At 43.2% G+C, this 18,484-nt stretch overlaps 1 protein-coding gene across 4 annotated transcripts in view; it reads left to right on the forward strand.

The window, feature by feature from the left end:
* Positions 1 to 11,071: 11,071 nt before the first annotated feature.
* CSDE1 (cold shock domain containing E1) overlaps positions 11,072 to 18,484 on the forward strand; it is a 43,141-nt gene continuing 35,728 nt past the window's right edge. For 2 of the 4 annotated variants that reach the window (XM_075909903.1, XM_075909904.1), the window contains exons 1-4: positions 11,073 to 11,214; positions 14,477 to 14,624; positions 16,432 to 16,630; positions 18,120 to 18,229. In XM_075909903.1, the coding sequence (XP_075766018.1) occupies positions 14,484 to 14,624; positions 16,432 to 16,630; positions 18,120 to 18,229 (450 nt within the window). In that variant the 5' untranslated portion in view covers positions 11,073 to 11,214; positions 14,477 to 14,483. Of the gene's footprint in view, positions 11,215 to 14,476; positions 14,625 to 16,431; positions 16,631 to 18,119; positions 18,230 to 18,484 lie in introns of all 4 variants that reach the window. The other 2 variants (XM_075909906.1, XM_075909905.1) reach the window with 2 other exon arrangements.

Here is an 18,484-nt window from a genome sequence, read left to right on the forward strand (position 1 = left end):
TATTCTGCCTATTGCTTTCTACTTAGCACTTCAATCCATAGAGGGAAAGGATATAGCCAGGAGTGGCCCAAGGTAGGCTGCAGCAGCTGGCGCCCTAGGTGGAACGCACGTCCTGTTGAAGGCAGCGCCTAGGCGACGGCTGAGTCAGCCTATAGTCACGGGCCGCCCCTGGATAAAGCCCCATCTCCCAAAACTTTGAAATGTCTCATTAGACAAAGTAGGGCTCAATGGAAAAAATGCATGGAGAACTTATAAATCCTTATTTCTAGTCCTAAGAATTTTGGTGGGGGGGGGGGGTTTCTCTTTCAGATCTGACAATTTCTGACGCTTCAGAGAGTAACAGGGCAAATCTATGCAGTGGCTTTATCTGAGATTTCTTTCCCATGCTTCACTTCTTCCAGTTATTTTGGGGCTTTTCGGTGAGCAAAGGAATCCTGTGTCTTGTACTGCTTCTCGTATCCCTGGGAATAAACCAAACACTATCGCACCCCATGCAATTGCCAGTCATGGCTCCACGGGGGCACGGACAGGGCGCAGCCCAGTAGCGCCTGAGAGCCTAACAACGTGGAGCTGCATCGTGCGCTTTCCTAGGCACAGCCCGCTTCAGGGGAGCGAGCTGCAGCGTCCCGCTGCCGTGCCCCAGGGCGCTGCCCGCAGGCGCCAGGCGCGAGCTGCCTTGCTGCGCGCGCAGCGGAGGAGCCCTGCTGGGCCGAGCCGGCCTGGGGCAGGGCCTGGAGCTGCTGGCACCCGCCTGCCCGAGCGGGGGGGGGGCCGAGCGCAGCGCGCTTGGGGCAGGCGGGCCGTGCTGAGTCCTGCGCAGCCAGCAGGGGGCGCCGCCGGTGGTTCTCGCATTGCGCCCTGGATACGCCCCCCTGGGGCAGCGCATGCGCGCCCCCTCTCGCGCAAGCGCATAGGTAACCCTGCGCCAACAGAGGAGGACGCGCGCATGCGCAATTTCCCGAGCCCGGTTGGTGTGTATGTTCTTTTCTGCGCTTGCGCCTTCCCCTCGGCCTGCGAACCGGGTTCTCCGCGCGCACGCGCAGTTTCTCCCCCCTCCCTCCCCGCGGCTCTCGCGAGAGGCCGGGATTTATTCCTACGTGCTGTGCCGTGCTGCTCATGGCGGCGCTGGAGCGGGGGCGCTGAGCTGTTGGGGTAAGTGCGGGCCTGGGGCGCCTGCCTCCGCCGGGTCGGGTCCTGCGGGCTCGGCGGGGGCGGGGCGAATGGCAGGAGGCTCCGGGGGCCGTGACCCCCCCGCCCAACGGTCCCGAACGTGCAGAGCCCCTCCCCCCGCTCTCCCTGTGGGGGGCGGATGGGTCGCGGGGCCTGGGGCCGATGAGGGGCCCGAGCAGCCACAGAGCTCGGAGCGGGGCCTCTTCGGGCCCGCAGTTCCCGGCAGCCTCTGCGTGGGGCGGCCGCGGGGCGCTGGGCTAGCGGGGGGCGGGAGGGGCCGAGGCGCTGAGCAAGGGCCCCGGGGTGGGGGAACTACAGCTCCCGGCATGCAGCGCGCAGCCAGTGGCGCCCGGGAGGGAGCGCAGGCCTCTTCCTTTGTGTGTGGGGGCGCAGCCGCCATATTCCCCCCCCCCCCCCCCGTGTATGCGGCGAGGGGCGCAGGCCCGGCCCGGCGAGCCGTCATGGCCGGCGGGCCTGGGAGGGGCGCGCTGCCGGGCCAATGCTTTGTCACGGCCTGGCCCCGCCCGGCAGCGCTGCCCTGCTCGGCGCTTGCAGCATCACTCCGCGCCCGGTGGCTGGGCGGGGGTCTCCTTGGCTTGCCCCAGCAGCCACCATCTTGCTGCCATGTAACGGCTTGTAGCAGCCAGTTGGGGGCCCGCCGCCTCCCCGGATCCCGTCTACGCCGCTCGCTGTGCTGCAGCCCTGCCCTGCCAGCGAGAATGGTCCTCCCCCTCCCCCCGCTTCGATCTTTTGTGGCTGCCCGGAGTAACAACGTCACCCCACGAGACACAGCCTGGCTTTAAACCATGTAAAGGATAAAGCTAACTCTTCCTTTTAATAGGGATTTTGACTGCATCTGTTCACTTGCTCTGCTTGCTAACAGTTTTGTCCCTTCAACCTCTACCTTCATCTCTCTCCCACTCCTGTTCTAGCTCAGATTATTTTAAACAGTCATGTAGCATCAAACAGTTGATAACTGCATTGCCCCAGTTTCGTGGATATCCTGGAATGTTGGAGTTTTTTTACTTCTGTTACCTTTCCCTGATAGAAGGGGCTCAAACAATAGAATTTTTAAACACATGTAAGTTAAACGGAAGCAGTGTATTTACCCCATCAGATGTTTTCTGTGAAACTATATGAAAATTCATTTCAGTTTTGAAAGAATGGGTAACAAAGTGGTTGTGTCCGCAGTCTGGCAGTTCCTTGATTTATGAAACTCCAAACATGCATCTGTGGAGCTCTTAATATCACCCTTATTTAAACGAATTAAGCATCTAGAATCATAGAATACCAAGAACTGGAATAGTAATAGAAATGTAGCCATGTTAGTCTGGTGTAGCTGAAACAAAATACAGGACTATGTAGCACTTTAAAGACTAACAAGATGGTTTATTAGATGATGAGCTTTCGTGGGCCAGACCCACTTCCTCAGATCAAGTAGTGGAAGAAAATAGTCACAACCATATATACCAAAGGATACAATTAAAAAAAATGAACACATATGAAAAGGACAAATCACATTTCAGAATAACCACCTAACCTCAAGATGATTCTTACCAACAACCACAGGACATACCACACTAATACCAACCCTGGTACCTTCCCTTGCAACAAACCCCGTTGCCAGCTTTGTCCACATATTCATTCTGCTGATACCATTATTGGACCTAACCAAGTGAGTCATAAGATCAAGAACACACATTCCTGCGCATCCAGAAATATAATTTATGCTATCATGTGCCGAAAGTGTCCATCTGCTATGTACATTGGACAAACATCTCAGACACTTTGCCAAAGGATTAATGCCCACAAAACAGATATCAGACAAGATCACAAAGAAAAAACAGTTTCTTGCCATTTCAACCAGAAAGGACACTCTCTCAATGACTTAACCACCTGCATTCTGCTACAAAGACCTTTTACATCTGCACTTGAAAGGGAATCCTCTGAACTGTCATTTATGTTAAAATTCGACACTCTCCGAGAAGGAATGAACAAAGACTCTAACTATCTTACCCATTACCAAGATAGCTTCCCCAATTATCACCTCTAATACCATTAGCTCACAGACATCTAACTCTCCCCACCTCTAATATAATTAATTCACAGACACTTACCTTCCTTCCCCTTCCCCCCCCCCCCCCCCCCCCACCCCTTGCATCCCCCTCCTGTTCTGAAATGTGATTTGTCCTTTTCATATGTGTTCATTTTTTTAAATTGTATCCTTTGGTATATATGGCTGTGACTATTTTCTTCCACTACTTGATCTGAGGAAGTGGGTCTGGCCCACGAAAGCTCATCATCTAATAAACCATCTTGTTAGTCTTTAAAGTGCTACATAGTCCTGTATTTTGTTCAAGAACTGGAAGGGACCTTGAGGCCATCAAGTTTCTTAAATATTTCTGGTGATAGAGATTCCACAACCTCCCTAGGCAATTTATTCCAGTGTTTAAGCATCCTGACAGTTAAGTTTTCCTTAATGTCCAACCTAAACCTCCCTTGCTGCAGTTTAAGCCCATTGCTTCTTGTCCTATCCTCAGAGGGCAAGGAGAACAATTCTCCCCTCCTCCCTGAGACACCATTTTACATACTTGAAAACTGCTATCATGTCTCCTCTCAGTCTTCTCTATTCTAAACTAAACAAGACCAATTCATTCAGTCTTCCCTTATAGATCATGTTTTCTAGACCTTTAATCATTTTTGTTGCTCTTCTCTGGACTTTCTCCAATTTCTTCACATTTCTTGAAAATTGGTGCCCAGAACTGGATACAATACTCCAGTTGAGGCCTAATCAGCACAGAGGGGAGCGGAAGTATTATTTCTCCTATTTTTCCCTCAACGCTCCTGTTAATACCTCCCGGAATCATGGTTTGTTTTGTTTGTCACACTGTTGACTCACATTTAGCTTGTGGTCCCCTATAACTCCTAGATCCCGTTCTGCAGTACTCCTTCCTTGAAGAACCTTAAACTGCACAACATCAGTAGCTCTGGCTTTGTATTTTTGTTGTCTATGAGTTCATTATTTTAGCTGCAAATATACAAATGTAGAGCGCAGTGTGACTTGAACTGGGCAGCTGCTCTAGGTGTTGATAGTTGAGAAGAGTATTTATAGCAGCTGAGTTGAAAAGTCAAGAATTTGAGGCGGACATACACTTACATTTTACTCAGGTTCTTCCTAGCCAAACCTTTTTCAGTACTGTAAGAAGGCTAAACCCATTTTGCATCAGACCTAAGTTATGAAAGTATGTGCTTATTTTTTCCTTATCTAACCAATTAGCCATGGGAAATGTGTAATTAGGATAAGAATTGTTTTGATTTACTTGATGAAAAAACATGTTTTTGCAAGACTAGAAAGTGTTAAAAGTAGCATTCATGTGTCAGTAGCACTCGTGTGCTAGGCAGCTTTGATGAAAAAATGTTTTAATAAGGGGTTCATGACTCATTTGCAAGGCAGCCTCCCAAACCATCTCAATGTGCTCTCTCCATCGTGATGGTATTCTTTAAGTTTCGATGTTTTCTTCTGTCAAGTCAATATGTGATTTTCATGGGTGGTTTGATTTAAATCAAGGTCATTTAAATCACAAAAAAAAAGTCATTGAACAAGTTTGAGAATTTAAATGACATTTCTTCAAACAATAGCGCAGATCTGTTCACTAAAATGTTAATTTACAGTTCTCTGCAGCATTTTACATAATCCAAGAGGGTATTTGTGTAACTTTTTTAGATGGTACCTAATACTATGTGCGTCAAGTTGCAGATGTAGCAGCATTACGTTAGGAATGGTAAGAACTAAATCACACACACAACAGTGTGTGTATTCTATTAAACTAAAAAAGTTACATAAATGTTTCACAGTTGGAATTTCAGGAGTTTCCCAAATTGCCAGATGATGGCTATCTACAGACAAATCCTCAGAACACTTAAATATTTTAAAATTTTTACTGTTAGCTGTCATTTTCCCTCTTCCCACTGTCATATTGGTGCAGATCTGATTCCAAGTTACCAGAAAAGCTAAGACTGAATATGCTTAGAGTGCACTTAATTTTGGAGAAAACCCCATTGAAAACAAGTGTCAGATGGAGTTTCTTTGGGAAAGCTGAGCTGTGCTAAAGTTAAATAGGGAATAGACTTAATGGCATCACCATTATGGCCTGTGACCATGATGTTCCAAAATAAGCGGCATGCATTATGTACTATAAAATAAGAAAAAGGCACTCTGGTGATGCTAGATTTCTCTGAACTTCCGCTTTCTGTACTAAACACTTGGATGATTAAACAACCTATAAGGATTAGCTAACTCTTTTTTAGCAACATCCAACATAGCCAATAGCTGGGGGATTTTCTTGTTAAATGACACTTGTACTAAAAGGCAGACAGAGAGAGGGTTGAAGAATGATGTATTGCAAAGTTCATCCACTTTGTTCTTCAGACATATCTGCATCTTTTTCTCCCAATAAGCCGTTTTCCTGCATCTTGCACTGCGTACGCTTTATAGGTTTTCCTTTTTGCCCAAGGAATTAATGTCTTTAACATATTCCCGGATTGGGTCTCCTTTACACAAAAGGAGTTATTCTGTGGCAAAAGTGTAAGGGAATATAGGAAGATGAATATGTGCTGAATGTCTTGCTTTTTCCTTTCCAGTTGACTCCAGTGTTCCTTTCTATGGTGCCTTTGTCCTTTCCTATATATTGTGTGTCTGTCTTTAGACCAGGAGTGGGGAACCTCAGGCTTGGGGGCTGATTGTGGCCCCCGGCTTGCCTGGATCTGGCCCCTGAGGCACAGGGCCCACCCCCCATGGTGCTGGAGCACACATAATCTAGGCTGGGTTCCACTAGGCTCTGGTGTGCCAGGGGAACATGGGGAGTGTTCCTTCTCAGTCAGGTGCCAACTCAGCTAGGGGTTTTTGTGTGTGGCTCTTGACTGATTTTTTTTCTGTGGCTCAGTGCCCCCTCTCCTGACCCTAAAAAGGTTCCCCATCCCTACCTTAGACAATGTCTTAACTAATATGTCTTAACTAACTCCTCTGCCATTCTTGGCCAAGGTTCACCACCACATAAGCACAGAATAATAACAATCCTATTGTGCAAAGACACACCAGCTCATGTTTCTCAGCAGACTAACAAAGTGAAAATTCAGAACTTGAGAGGAGCAAGGGCTGGTTGTTAGGCTGAACAAACTAAAGCAATGAATTCATTTTCATGAGACTGTAAGTGTATGTGTAACATGTTCATGATGAGATTTAATTGTAACTATTTTTAAATGAGAAACTTACTATTTTCAAAAAATCTAAATTAAAAAATCAATTTAAAAAAATTAAATAATTGATTTTTCTCCAACCCTGAAATAAGAACGGACATACTGGGTCAGACCAAAGATCCATCCAGCCCAGTATTCTGTCTGCCCACAGTGGCCAATGTCAGGTGCCCCAGAGGGAGCTCCTGCCATCATCTCCACCCTCTGACAAACAGAGGCTAGGGACACCATTCCTTACCCATACTGGCTAATAGCCATTAATGGACATAACCTCCGTGAATGTATCTAGCTCTTTTTTTTAAACCCTTCACAACCTCCTCAGGCAAGGAGTTCCATGGGACGACTGTGCGCTGTGTGAAGAAGAACCAATGTGCATTACTTTACACTTATCCACATTACATTTCATTTGCCATTTTGTTGCCCAATCACTTAATTTTGTGAGATCTTTTTGAAGTTTTTCACTGTCTGCTTTGATCTTAACTATCTTAATGTTGAGACATGATGCCCCATTTGCGCTGGTGATACTACATAGTAACAATTTGCCCTCCTTAAGGCAGCATGGTCTGTATTTTAGGGGCAAGTGGATACCGTCACTTCAAATTGGTAGAGGGTCTCTATTTCCGATCTTTCAGACAGTTTTGCAGGTGTTATGTTGGTGTAGTATAGGGAAAAATTTTAAGAACCTAATTCTTTATGGAAATATATTTGTAAATAACATCAAAATGTGTTGCAATTTATTCTCAGCTTTTTATGGTAAGCTGGATGAAATGTAGAGCTGAGAGATTCCCTGCCCATTTTCACCAAAATGTTGTTTGAAATCCCATTTCCTGATGGAGTGTTAATGATAAGGATGCAAGCTTAAACTTTCAAGAAATGTCAACAATCAAAGGTCTTCTTCTCCAGGCTGAAGCATGCAGAGAGATACAAACTTGTACTGCTAGGTTGTTTTAATTGTGGAAAATTACTTGGATAAACTAGGGTTGTATCTGAAATAAACTTCCATTTGAATGCTAAGGTGTGTGTGCACTTCCCAGCATGTTGGTTGAGCGGCTTCTAACCACAGTTACAAGTTTTTTGTTGTCAAATGATGGATCTCTAAGTCAGTGGAAAGGATAGAGCTCTGCAAATTGCACATAAATGATTGAAGGATATTGTTTCCCTGCCCAAAGGGAGGTGCTCCCACGGCTACTAAGACAAGCCAACACAGCATTCTGGTTTCTGCCATTATGCCTTAATTGCACATATGACGAGGACAGGGCAGAGAATTTCTTCCAATGCCATGTGGAAAATCTCTCAGGATAGCTTACTGAAGTATTAACTCACTATAAGATCTATCCAGCATTGCTTGAGTCATTAGCTCTTACTAATTTTTCTTTTCCTTCATTTAAATCATTGGGCTGAGCTAGGGAAGAGAGGTTCAGTATTCAGGCTGCCTCCGGGAGAGAGGATTACCCCAGGCCTCTATCTCCACAGTAGTTTGGGGCCAGGGGAGAAGCACCTCTCTGTGGCTGCTGCAGCAGGCACGGTTGGGGGAGGGATGCATGTCCCTTGGCTGGGAGATAGGCACACAGACACTCTCTGAAATTGATGATAGCTGTCCTTTTCTCCATCGCTGGCCCAATGGCTTTATAGATATCCTGGTCCTCATATCTTGCCCTTTGCTGCCCCCTGTGTCATTCTATAGTGTAATCTCCTCCTGCTAGACCAGGGGTGGGCAAGAGGCAGCTTGTGGGCCGAATTTGGCCCTCCAAGCCGCCTCGCTGGTATCCTTATTGCAGAGCAGGAGCTTAAACAGGAGGTTACTTACAAGCTGGGAAGGGAGGAAAGAGCTTTCCCTAGCAAACTCCCCAAGCTCTCATTGGCCAACTTCCAGCCAATAGGAACTGAGAAATTTTGCTGGATGCGGGGGCAATGAATTAAGCCTCCTCGTGTGGCACAGCACTTCCTCCTCTCCTCCCATGAGCCTGTCTCAGGTTTGTGCAAAGCTGCTGGCTAGGAGCTGCCTAGTTAAGTGCCTCCCAGGCAGAGTCTGCCTCTGGCACCCCACCCCTTCTTTCCCCCAACTTCTTGCCCCAGGCCACCACCAAACTCTGTATCCTTTCTCCCCATCTCCTCCAGGTCACAATTCTCTTCCAGACCCTGCATGCCTGCCCCAGGCCAGAATCCTCTTCTGCACCCATAACCCTTCCTGGACCCTGCACTCCAAGCTCCTGCCCCAGATCATAATCCCTTCATTCACCCAAACTCCTCAGATCCCACACTCCCTCCTGTACCCCAGTCCTCTGTTCTAAGCCCCCTTCTGTGCCTCACCCGCTATCCCATAACCCGTGTCCTCTGAACAGAAGTGTGGCTCTTGACTATTTACTTAAAATCTTGGCATGCCCCCCCCCCCTTAAATATTTTTTTGCCCATCCTTATACTAGACCTTTCCCTTTCCATTTTATGAGAAACCATCAAATTCCAGTCATATCCCATTGTCCTGACAGAACCAAACCCTGACCTTGTTTATCAGAAGAAGCTTCGTAACAAATTTGGTCCTAGCTTTGACCATTTAAGAGGAATTTTTGAATGGACAGACTCTCAGACAAATGCGCACTTCTAAAATAGATAGTAAAGAAGATACTATAGTAGTGTTCTCCTGCAGCAGTTTAGATCTTACGTTTTCTTACCACTAGAATTAGCTGCTTAACACTTTCACAACAATGACTATATCTTCGTATTCAGATTTTGTTCACTCAAGGTTTTGATTTCAAATAAAATCTGAATTCGTTATTCAAATGCTTCCTACTTCAATGAATAACCATAGTTTGCATCTGGGCCTTGTCGTATTATGGGGAGATGAGCTTTGCCTCTGTCCTTTTGGATCTCGCCCTTAGGATTTACTCTTCCCACTCCCCCAGGATCCACTGAGTCAGCTGTTTGCATAAGGACTTGTGCTTCAGCAATAGGGAAGTGAATGGGTAACCGTTTACAGGCTGCCCCCAACTTGCAATGCGGTTGGTTCCTGGGATAGCGTCTCCAGTTGGGGGCGTTGTAACTTAAACCCACGTTTATGGTAGGCGCTGTCATAAATACGGGCCAAGGATGTAAGTCAGGGGGTTTTGGCCCCTTCCACGCTTAAAAAAAAAAAAAAAAAAAAAAAGGCCGTAAGTGCAGGAGGTTGCAACTCGGGTCGTCATAAGGCAAGGGTTTCCTGTACCTAGAAATCATCATCCCTAGTGGCCCCATGAGATGGAAGTCAACAGTCTTTTGTGGGGGGGAGAGTGCGCCAGCCCAGCCATGGTGGAATGGCCTCCATGCCTGCCCCCGTCTAATCGGTTAACTGATTAACTATGATTTTACATCCCTAGTCTACAGTACCTCAGTTCTCTTGTATCGCTATTGTAGCATAGGTGTCTTAGAACTATGGTGTGTCTTACAAGTTTCTTCTTGGTATGCTATCTTCAGATTATGGAGGAGGAATACGAAATCAGTGTGGACTGAGTCAGTGGCTGCTGGTTTCTTAAGCCCTGTTGTAGGGAATGATGCTTTAAAGAAGGCACTTACAGGCTGAGTTTGCCCTCAGCCTACAGATGATGTGGGAATATCCTAGAAATACAGTGCTAGAAGGGATTTTGAAGTTAGCAATAGTAGCACCCTGCACTCTAACCTGGAAGAGACCTTGCAGTAACTTGACCTAAGGTACATCTCAGCTACATCATTCACATAGCTGGAATTGAATAGCTTAGGTCAATTTATGCAGTAATGTAGATGTATTCCTAATTTGACAGCGAACCAGTGCGAACTACTCAATTAATAGTGTTGCAGGGTAACTTGTGCTCTAAATGATTTGTAGAAACATTTGCATTAGCTTTTTAAAAAGGCATTCCTACTGTATGTTCAATCATTCCCGTGTGTATTAGTTGTTACTGGTCTTTTCAAAAGTTTCTAATTGTATAAAGACTAATCAACAAGCCTCCTTTGCTATTGGTACAATTGTAAAACTGACTAAACCTAAAGTGCTAGCAAATGAATCATATTAATTTCAAAGGAAAGGGTCAAACGTACGTGACATTGTTCATTCACTTGGTATTGAGCAAAGCAAGGTTACCGTTTCAGTGTTCTATATAATAAAAATTGAGACCTTTTTAGGGAAGTTTTACTGGGTCTACAGAGACCATCATGAGTTGGACACACTTCTGTCCTGACCCTGGTTTGGATTCCCAGGAAATCCACCTCCAGACCAAAAATGGGGGAAACTACAGTGCAGCTGTAAAAGCAGATAATCTTGTTTAACATGGAAGAAACCTGTACAGTTAAGGTAGTGCCCAGTAGTAGGAATTTATGAGAAAGGTCCATGATATCCTTACTGCCAGTCATTCTGAGTGTCTGTTTTTGTTTTGTTTTCCTTCTCCAGTATGAAGTGTAACAGAACAGAATTTACCACCTGAAACTGCTGCTTCACGTTCAGATCAGGAAAGGAACAGGCCACATTGTAACAACAAAACAAGACCAAAGAAGAGTAAAACTACACTGAAGACACAACACTTGATCTGAAACAAGAAGTTTGTGCCTACTCAACAGCTTCAGAAGAGCACGTCCCAACGCTGCTAGTAGTCTTTGTTTTCTCCAGTGCTGCACTGAAACTCCCCAGTGCAGCGGCAGTTATATTCTTTATTAGCTCAATAGATCATTTTCCTCTCACTGTCTTTTTTTTTTTAATAATAGCAATCGTCATACTTTGAAACGTGTGCTGAAACAGAAGAATCAGCGAATACTACTGAAAGTGCAATATTTGAATATCACTGCGAGGTTGGTGAATGTACTATCTCTATTAAACAGTCGTAGATGGTTCTGAACTAAATCCTTCAATTTGGCATCTAACAAGTTGCATTAACAAATTTTTGCTGTTGCAGAGACGAGTCCTTGTTGCTTCTAAATGTATGAGGGTAGAATTAAAACCCAATTGTGCTTCTACTTAAAACTGTGTATGGGCTCTCAAGAATTGTCAGATGATGTGGGAATATACACATATTGTAGCTCCTATTCATTTGACTAATAATGTAAAGCAATCTTACAAATGTAATCACTTCCCCAAACTCCTGCAATTTATCCAGATTTTTCTTGAAATATCAGTTGATTCTAATGCTTGGAATCTGATTCTTATTAAATAAAATTCCTGTTTTCCTCAAATGCTTATATTGCAGCAGTTGATAGTGACCCCTCCTGAAAACTAGCAGGCTAGATACACAAGATGCCTTTTTGGGGGGGGGGGAGGGGGGGTGGAGAGTAACTGCGGGTCCAGTCTAGCAAAAAGCACCTGGCTTTTGATTGTAGAAAACAGTCCAAGCTTCCTTAGAGTACAGCAATTCCAGACTGTTTCTGACCTGGCTCTTGTGTGGAGCAGCTGCAAAAGCACATGGCTGTCTGGCTTGTTATATGCAGCATTAAGTTGAAATAGACTTAGAAATATGTCACACTTGGAAAGAATTTGTTGGATTTTCCATGCTGTCTTCACTCCTAATCAATACATTTAGTGTCAGCCTGGACAGCACACTTCCAGTTGGGACTGAATGTATCCTCTTTTGGTCAGACGTGTGTGTGTTTGCCATTTTAGAAATAGTCTTAAAATTAATCCCAGATCATAAGAATGGCCATACTGGGTCAGTCTAGCCCAGTAGCCTGTCTGCCACCAGTGGCCAGCACCAGGTGCCCCTGAGGGGCTTGACCAAAGACAGTGTCCTTTGGGAACTTTTATCAGTGTCAGGTGTCTTCCACCCTCACTATTTCAGAATAGGCTAGTAGTTTCATTCTGGTCTCCCTACCACTTTGACCCTATTGGTCGTTTACTGGATTCCAGCTCCTCTTTGTTTTAACTATATTTTAGTGTTAACACCTTCTAAATATTTCCCGTTTATTGGTTTTTTTAATTTTCTGTTGAGGCTGTGTGCATGACAGAGGAAGTTAGTATGTGGGTTTGCCAAATAATTTGATCTGGGCTTGCAAAAACAAGACTAGTGTCACCTTAGATTCGCAAATTTATTATGGCATAAGATTTCATATATTGCATCTCACTTTGTCAGATGTACAAAGTGAGCTGCAACTCAGAAAAGCTTATGCCCTAATAAATGTTAGTCTTTAAGATGCCACTGGACTCCTAGTTAATGTCAGCAAAAACTAACAGCTACTGCTCCGAAATGGGTCTGGTGTAGGTTTATGGCAGATGGGTCATTACTACAAGGTAGGACTGTACAGAGCATTCTGATCGTTGTGTTTATAGAATAAAGGTATTTAGCAGATCTGTCTGAATATACCCAGATTATAGTTTTGAAGCTTCTTGTAATTTTAGAATTTGCCTTTGGAGCTAGTGCGGTAGTGGTAAGTGACATTTGATATTATCTCCATGATATCATGAACTAGTGCATTTTGGCATTACTACTAGAAACCCCTTACATGTGTTCTAAAGCTTGTACTACTTACTAACTTTTAAACTGTGCATGTGACTGTAAGTCTTGTGTTAAGATTTAGTTGATGGGAGCACTTGACTCCCCTGGATCTCTGGTTTCATATTGGAAACAACTTAATTGGTCATAGAAGTTATGAACCTTGGTTATTACTGAGTTCAGAAATTGTAACAGTCTTTACAAGATTAAGATAAAGTGGTCAGGTTTTCTTAAAGAACAAATCTATACCTCATTCCGTGACATTAGAAAGCTATAGAAATTGCAGCGTCCTAAAATTCTACTATTCTGATATAACTGCATATGAAATGTTTCCTGTCGTGGTCCCCTAAGGAAGTTAAGACTGTGTTGAAGCTGCTTGATGGAATTACTGTTTTTACAGAAGGAAAGTGTTCTCTCCCATTGATCCAGACCTGTTGTATTCAGTTACAAGTTCTAATGGGGTAACAACGAAACCTGGGGTAGTTGGCTATTGAACAACTGTTCTTAAACTCTAGATGAAATATGTAAATAACGTTTACTATAAATTATTAGTTTGCAGTATTTTCACTTGAACCCAGCTTCATGGAAGAACAGATCTTTACATTACATTCTTCAAGGCTTTTTAATAAAATGCTAAGTATGCCTAAGATAAATTAACTGCATAAACTAAGGCTTGTGGCAGAGTTGCTGGCCACTGTACTATAGCAACTGGAGAAGAGCATTAAATTCCTGAGCAATAGAAAAGTTCATCTTGTTCTTGACATTACATGAAGTCCTGCAGAAAGCATACCACTTACAGTTCCCAGTGAAACTAGATGAAGTTTCAGGTGTCCAGCACCTCTGAATGTATCCTGTATTCTGTGCTCCATGTTACAGGGGAGCTTCCATAATGGACAGGGAAAGTTAATAAAAATAGGAGAGGTGCAAAACTCAAGCCTTCCTAAAATTGTAGCTTCTTTCAGACTTAACTAGTCACTCAACTTTCAGATATTCCAATGTATGAGTAACAGTGTATTGTTGGACACAGGATTTGGAGGCACTCTCCACTGACATAGATACAAAACAAAATCTTAGTCCTGTACTCATTGGTAGTGACAGGTTCAGCTTGGAGTGGCAACTACAGCTTCCCTTCAGGTTCATCTGTTCTGCTTTCCTTTTTAAAATAGGACAGCAGATCCCCGTTTAGTCTTGTTGGAGACCATACTGTATAATGGAAGAAGTCTGAAGATTTATGGGGCTCTACATAGGTTTTTGTAGCCTCTATTGTTACAATTGAGGTTAATTAGTTGCCACAGCTGCTATGTACTAACTTCTGTTCTAGAGGTACTTCTGTACTCGTCTCCAATGTTTATCCCTTTGTGACCTCTAGCTTTTGTGGGACCTGACTATTCTGCAAGTTTGAGCCAACCTGTAAATGGAAAGAAAATGAAAATGTGGGACTATAAACAGTCACACATGATTTTCTTGAAAACAATGGAGTAAACCTGTGCAAACTACTAAAATGTGGATTTACTATTTGTGTGAAGTTCTAATTGAACCTCTTACAGGATATACACTTGACTAACAATGACTTGCATGTGTTCAAAGTTGTGCTAAATATTGACGAGTTATAATGTACTATGTTATCACAGCTGTGAGATGGAGAACCATTATACTGTGTCATCAGATCCTCTCCCCCCTCCTGCAGCTCCCCCTCCTTCTCTTCCTTTACCTTTCTCTTCATCTTCTACCTCATCTGGGTCTAAAAAGCAGAAGAGGACCCCCCTGTATCAGAGATCTGTAAGTCAGGGCAGCGGTTTATACATCTGTTTTGTCTTTATAGCGCGGGAGTCTCAGGGGCTAACTACTCTGCACAAACATTCTTACCTTTCAACTTTTCTAATATCAGCCCTTTTAGTACAGCATCCAGTTCCTTCTGAGGTAGTTGGAAACCCTACCTGCTTTATTTTCCTGTATCTGTTTCAGAAACTTCTACCTCGTGAACATGTCACTTCCCCTCTCCCTCAGTTTGATGCGGGCTGTGTGTAATTGCCACTTGGTCCGAGTCATCCAGTGGGGATGGATATTACTGACTTTGATTATTTCCTAGTATAAGCTACGGTATCTGCCTTAAATCTTAAGCTATAAAATGAGGCGCTGGGATGGCTCATAGAACTGAAACAGCACTTAAAGTCTCTGTGTTGAGACCCTTACGACATGCATTGGTGGTTTTTTAAAAAGGAAGGAGTAACATGTGCATTCATGTGTGCTTGCTGCTTCTCTACAGGACTTGAATCTCCTTGGTTAGCAATAGTTCACAGATGGGAAATCATGTCAGTCTTCTTATGCCATTACCCATCTTTCTGATGAAGTTTCTCTTTGAGAGAGAACCACAAGCATTAGCTTGCCATGGCTTACTGTAAATTCTACGTAACAGGAAATCCACTATTGTTTTGTGGCTTAAGAAATTTACAGCCAGATTTGTACTACCTTCTCGAGATCAGTAACTTCAGTTTAGCTGGCAAACTGTAATATGCTCTGCTTTTAACTATAGACTTCACTACACTGAGTGACTAATACGCCTTGTAATCCTATTAATGTTAACTAGTTGAGAATGTTATCCTGGTGCTGACATGGATCAGAATATATAGGTATCTGAGGGGAAAAAAGGAAACCTGCAATCAGTTTCTTAAACAGATACATTGGAAACTGCAACAACTGAAACTTCAACAACTGAAAACATTAAATATAGCATCTCAAACTGCATGTTGATAGACTATTCAAGACAAAGTGCTCTCTGAATTGCACAGTGTTCACTTAGGACCTCGTTTTTATAATAGCAACTAATTTGGTCTTACTTTTAAAACATAGCACACTTCCTCCAAGTTATGGAAGTGTTAAAGTTAAGAGATTCTTTTGGGAGGGGTCTCTCATTGCATTTCTGTAAATCTAAGGAAATGGTTCTTTTAATGCATTTCAAAACACTGTGGTTAAAAAAGGTCTTCCAGAGAAACATTAAAGGGTGGTTTGTTTAACTTTTTTCCTTTGTTCTAACTCCAGTATTGAATGACGTTTTTAAACACTGTGCCAGACTCCCACTAACATTTAATTACTATGATGATCCAATTAGTTTTAAATAACCAATGAAAAAAATTTAACTGTCAAATCTATTAATGAAAGCAAGTTTTTTATATATCTATATATAAAAACTTAGTCAAATGGCAAGCAGTAATATAAGAATTTTTCTACTAAGAATGCTCTTAATATGATATTGAATAAAAAAAAAAAGCAAAACATGCCTAGGTAAATTAGACTGAAATTGGACTTGATAAGTAAATTTCATGTGGTCATTACAGTATGTAATTGTTAAATCTATTAGTAATGCTCAAAGTTAGGAAACTATCTTAAAATATATTTTAGAGTTCTTCTACCATAATAATTTATTCCAAATTCGACTTGCCTATTGGCCAGTTTTTGTTTTTCATAACTTTTTAACTGACTCTTCACTTCATGTTTATAATGTGCACTGCTGTACAACTTTCAGGGGTGGGGAAATGAAACTTTGTGTTGGAGTAGTTGTAGCTTACCTTTTACTTTTTTTAAATAGATGAGCTTTGATCCAAACCTTCTCCACAACAATGGACACAACGGGTACCCCAATGGTACTTCGGCAGCACTGCGTGAAACTGGGGTTATTGAAAAACTGCTGACCTCTTATGGATTCATTCAGTGTTCAGAACGGCAAGCTAGACTGTTCTTCCACTGTTCACAGTATAATGGCAACCTGCAGGAGCTTAAAGTAGGAGGTAATAAGTCAACTGATAAGATTCTGTGCATTCTAAGTTGAAAATGGCAGTGTTATTCCTTGTAATACAAAGTTTGGACTAGGGATGTTAAACTTAATCAATTGGTCGATCGACTTTTTTCCATCGACTAGTTGATATGTGGGGGGAGCCACAGCTGGGTTAGCTCCTTCCCCCGGGAGCTAACCCCGCTGCCGCTCTGCCTTTTAAATGTATTAAGAGCCGGCAGGCTTTTAATACCTTTAAAAGGCTGGAGTGCAGTGGTAGCTGGCCTGGCTTGTGTCGGGTCCCTGATTCCCAGGTCCTTCCGGGGACCCCCTGCTGCATACCAGCCTTATATGTAAAAAGGCTGAAGCACAGCAGGAGACCCAGTGTGAGCTGGGAATCAGCTGATTTGCAGCTTGCACAGCTCCCCTTCCCCCTGCAGAGACGGTTTTGGGGGGAACCAGCTTTTAAGTCCGCTCCCCATGGCACTGGCTTCTGCTTCTCTCCCCTTGCTGCCTCTGAGGCAGCAATGGAAGGGGGCAAGTGACTAGTGGAGGAACTAGTGAACTATCTGATAGTTGACTAGTGGCTTACATCCGTAGTTTGGACACATGTAACTACCCCTGCAGACAGTTTGACTGACTAAACTGACAATATAATCCAATTTCCCAGTAGAAAGGAAAGTTAAAGGGAGAAGAATTTTTGATAACTAAGACTTTTTTCCAGTAGTGGTGTTCTATCGCTACCTTTTTTGGGGAGGAGTCATGCTGGGACCAACTTAAGTGGCAAGAATCATAGAATATTAGGACTGGAAGGGACCTCGAGAGGTCCTCGAGTCCAGTCCCCTGACCTCATGGCAGGACCCAGTATTGTCTAGACCATCCCTGATTAGACATTTATCTAACCTACTCTTAAATATCTCCAGAGATGGAGATTACACAACCTCCCCTGGAAAATAGGGAGACTATGTACTAACAAGTACTGTAATAACTTTTACCTACTTCCCTTGTCTGGGAGTCTATAGTCTGCATTATTTCTAGATGTAAACCCATTAATTTCAATAATATTACACTAGTGATTGATGATCTTATCTCAGAAGGGAAACTTTATCCCCCACAACTCTACTTAATCTGGCAGTAGAGATTAAAAACAATTTCATAACATGTCTATCATGTAGTCTGGTGTCCAAGTTGTTAGAAGTAGGTTGGATATGGCAGGACTTTAAAACATAGATATTTTAGATCATTAGCAAAAGGGGCAAAACTGAGTGTTATCAGAAGAAACTCCTACCAGCAAAATGGCTCTAAGCAGTAATAACCAAGTTGAGAATTCACTTCTGGTGTTCAGACGTCGGAGAGCTAACGTGTCTAGAATATGGGTTTTTCCTTTTCTTCACGTTGCATTACTTATTTGGCTTTTCTGCTCTTGCTCTCATTTTTTATTGGAAAAAAGACAATGTACCCAGAGGTTGAGAATCTTGTCACTATTGTAGTTTCAATTCTTGCAGATGATGTTGAATTTGAAGTATCTTCTGACCGCCGAACTGGAAAACCCATTGCTGTTAAATTGGTGAAGATAAAACCAGAAATTTTACCTGAAGAACGAATAAATGGACAAGTTAGTTGCTGTGATGTCTAATTTCTATATGCAGATAATTGATATCCGTTTTACTCTAATACAAAAGGACAAATCCCATTTTTGCACGCATAATCTTAATTGCATAAATTTTTCAATTTAAGTTTTTTATCTCTGGCAAAGATTCAGTTTGGGCTTTTATTTAACCCCAAACACTTCTTACAGTCAACAGAAGTACTGTAAGTTTGGGACTTGGCAGCATGGCAACCCCTTGTGGATTACATTTAAAGTGAATCC

This window comes from Pelodiscus sinensis, chromosome 27 (genome assembly GCF_049634645.1).
Source record: "Pelodiscus sinensis isolate JC-2024 chromosome 27, ASM4963464v1, whole genome shotgun sequence".
NCBI lineage: Eukaryota > Metazoa > Chordata > Testudines > Trionychidae > Pelodiscus > Pelodiscus sinensis.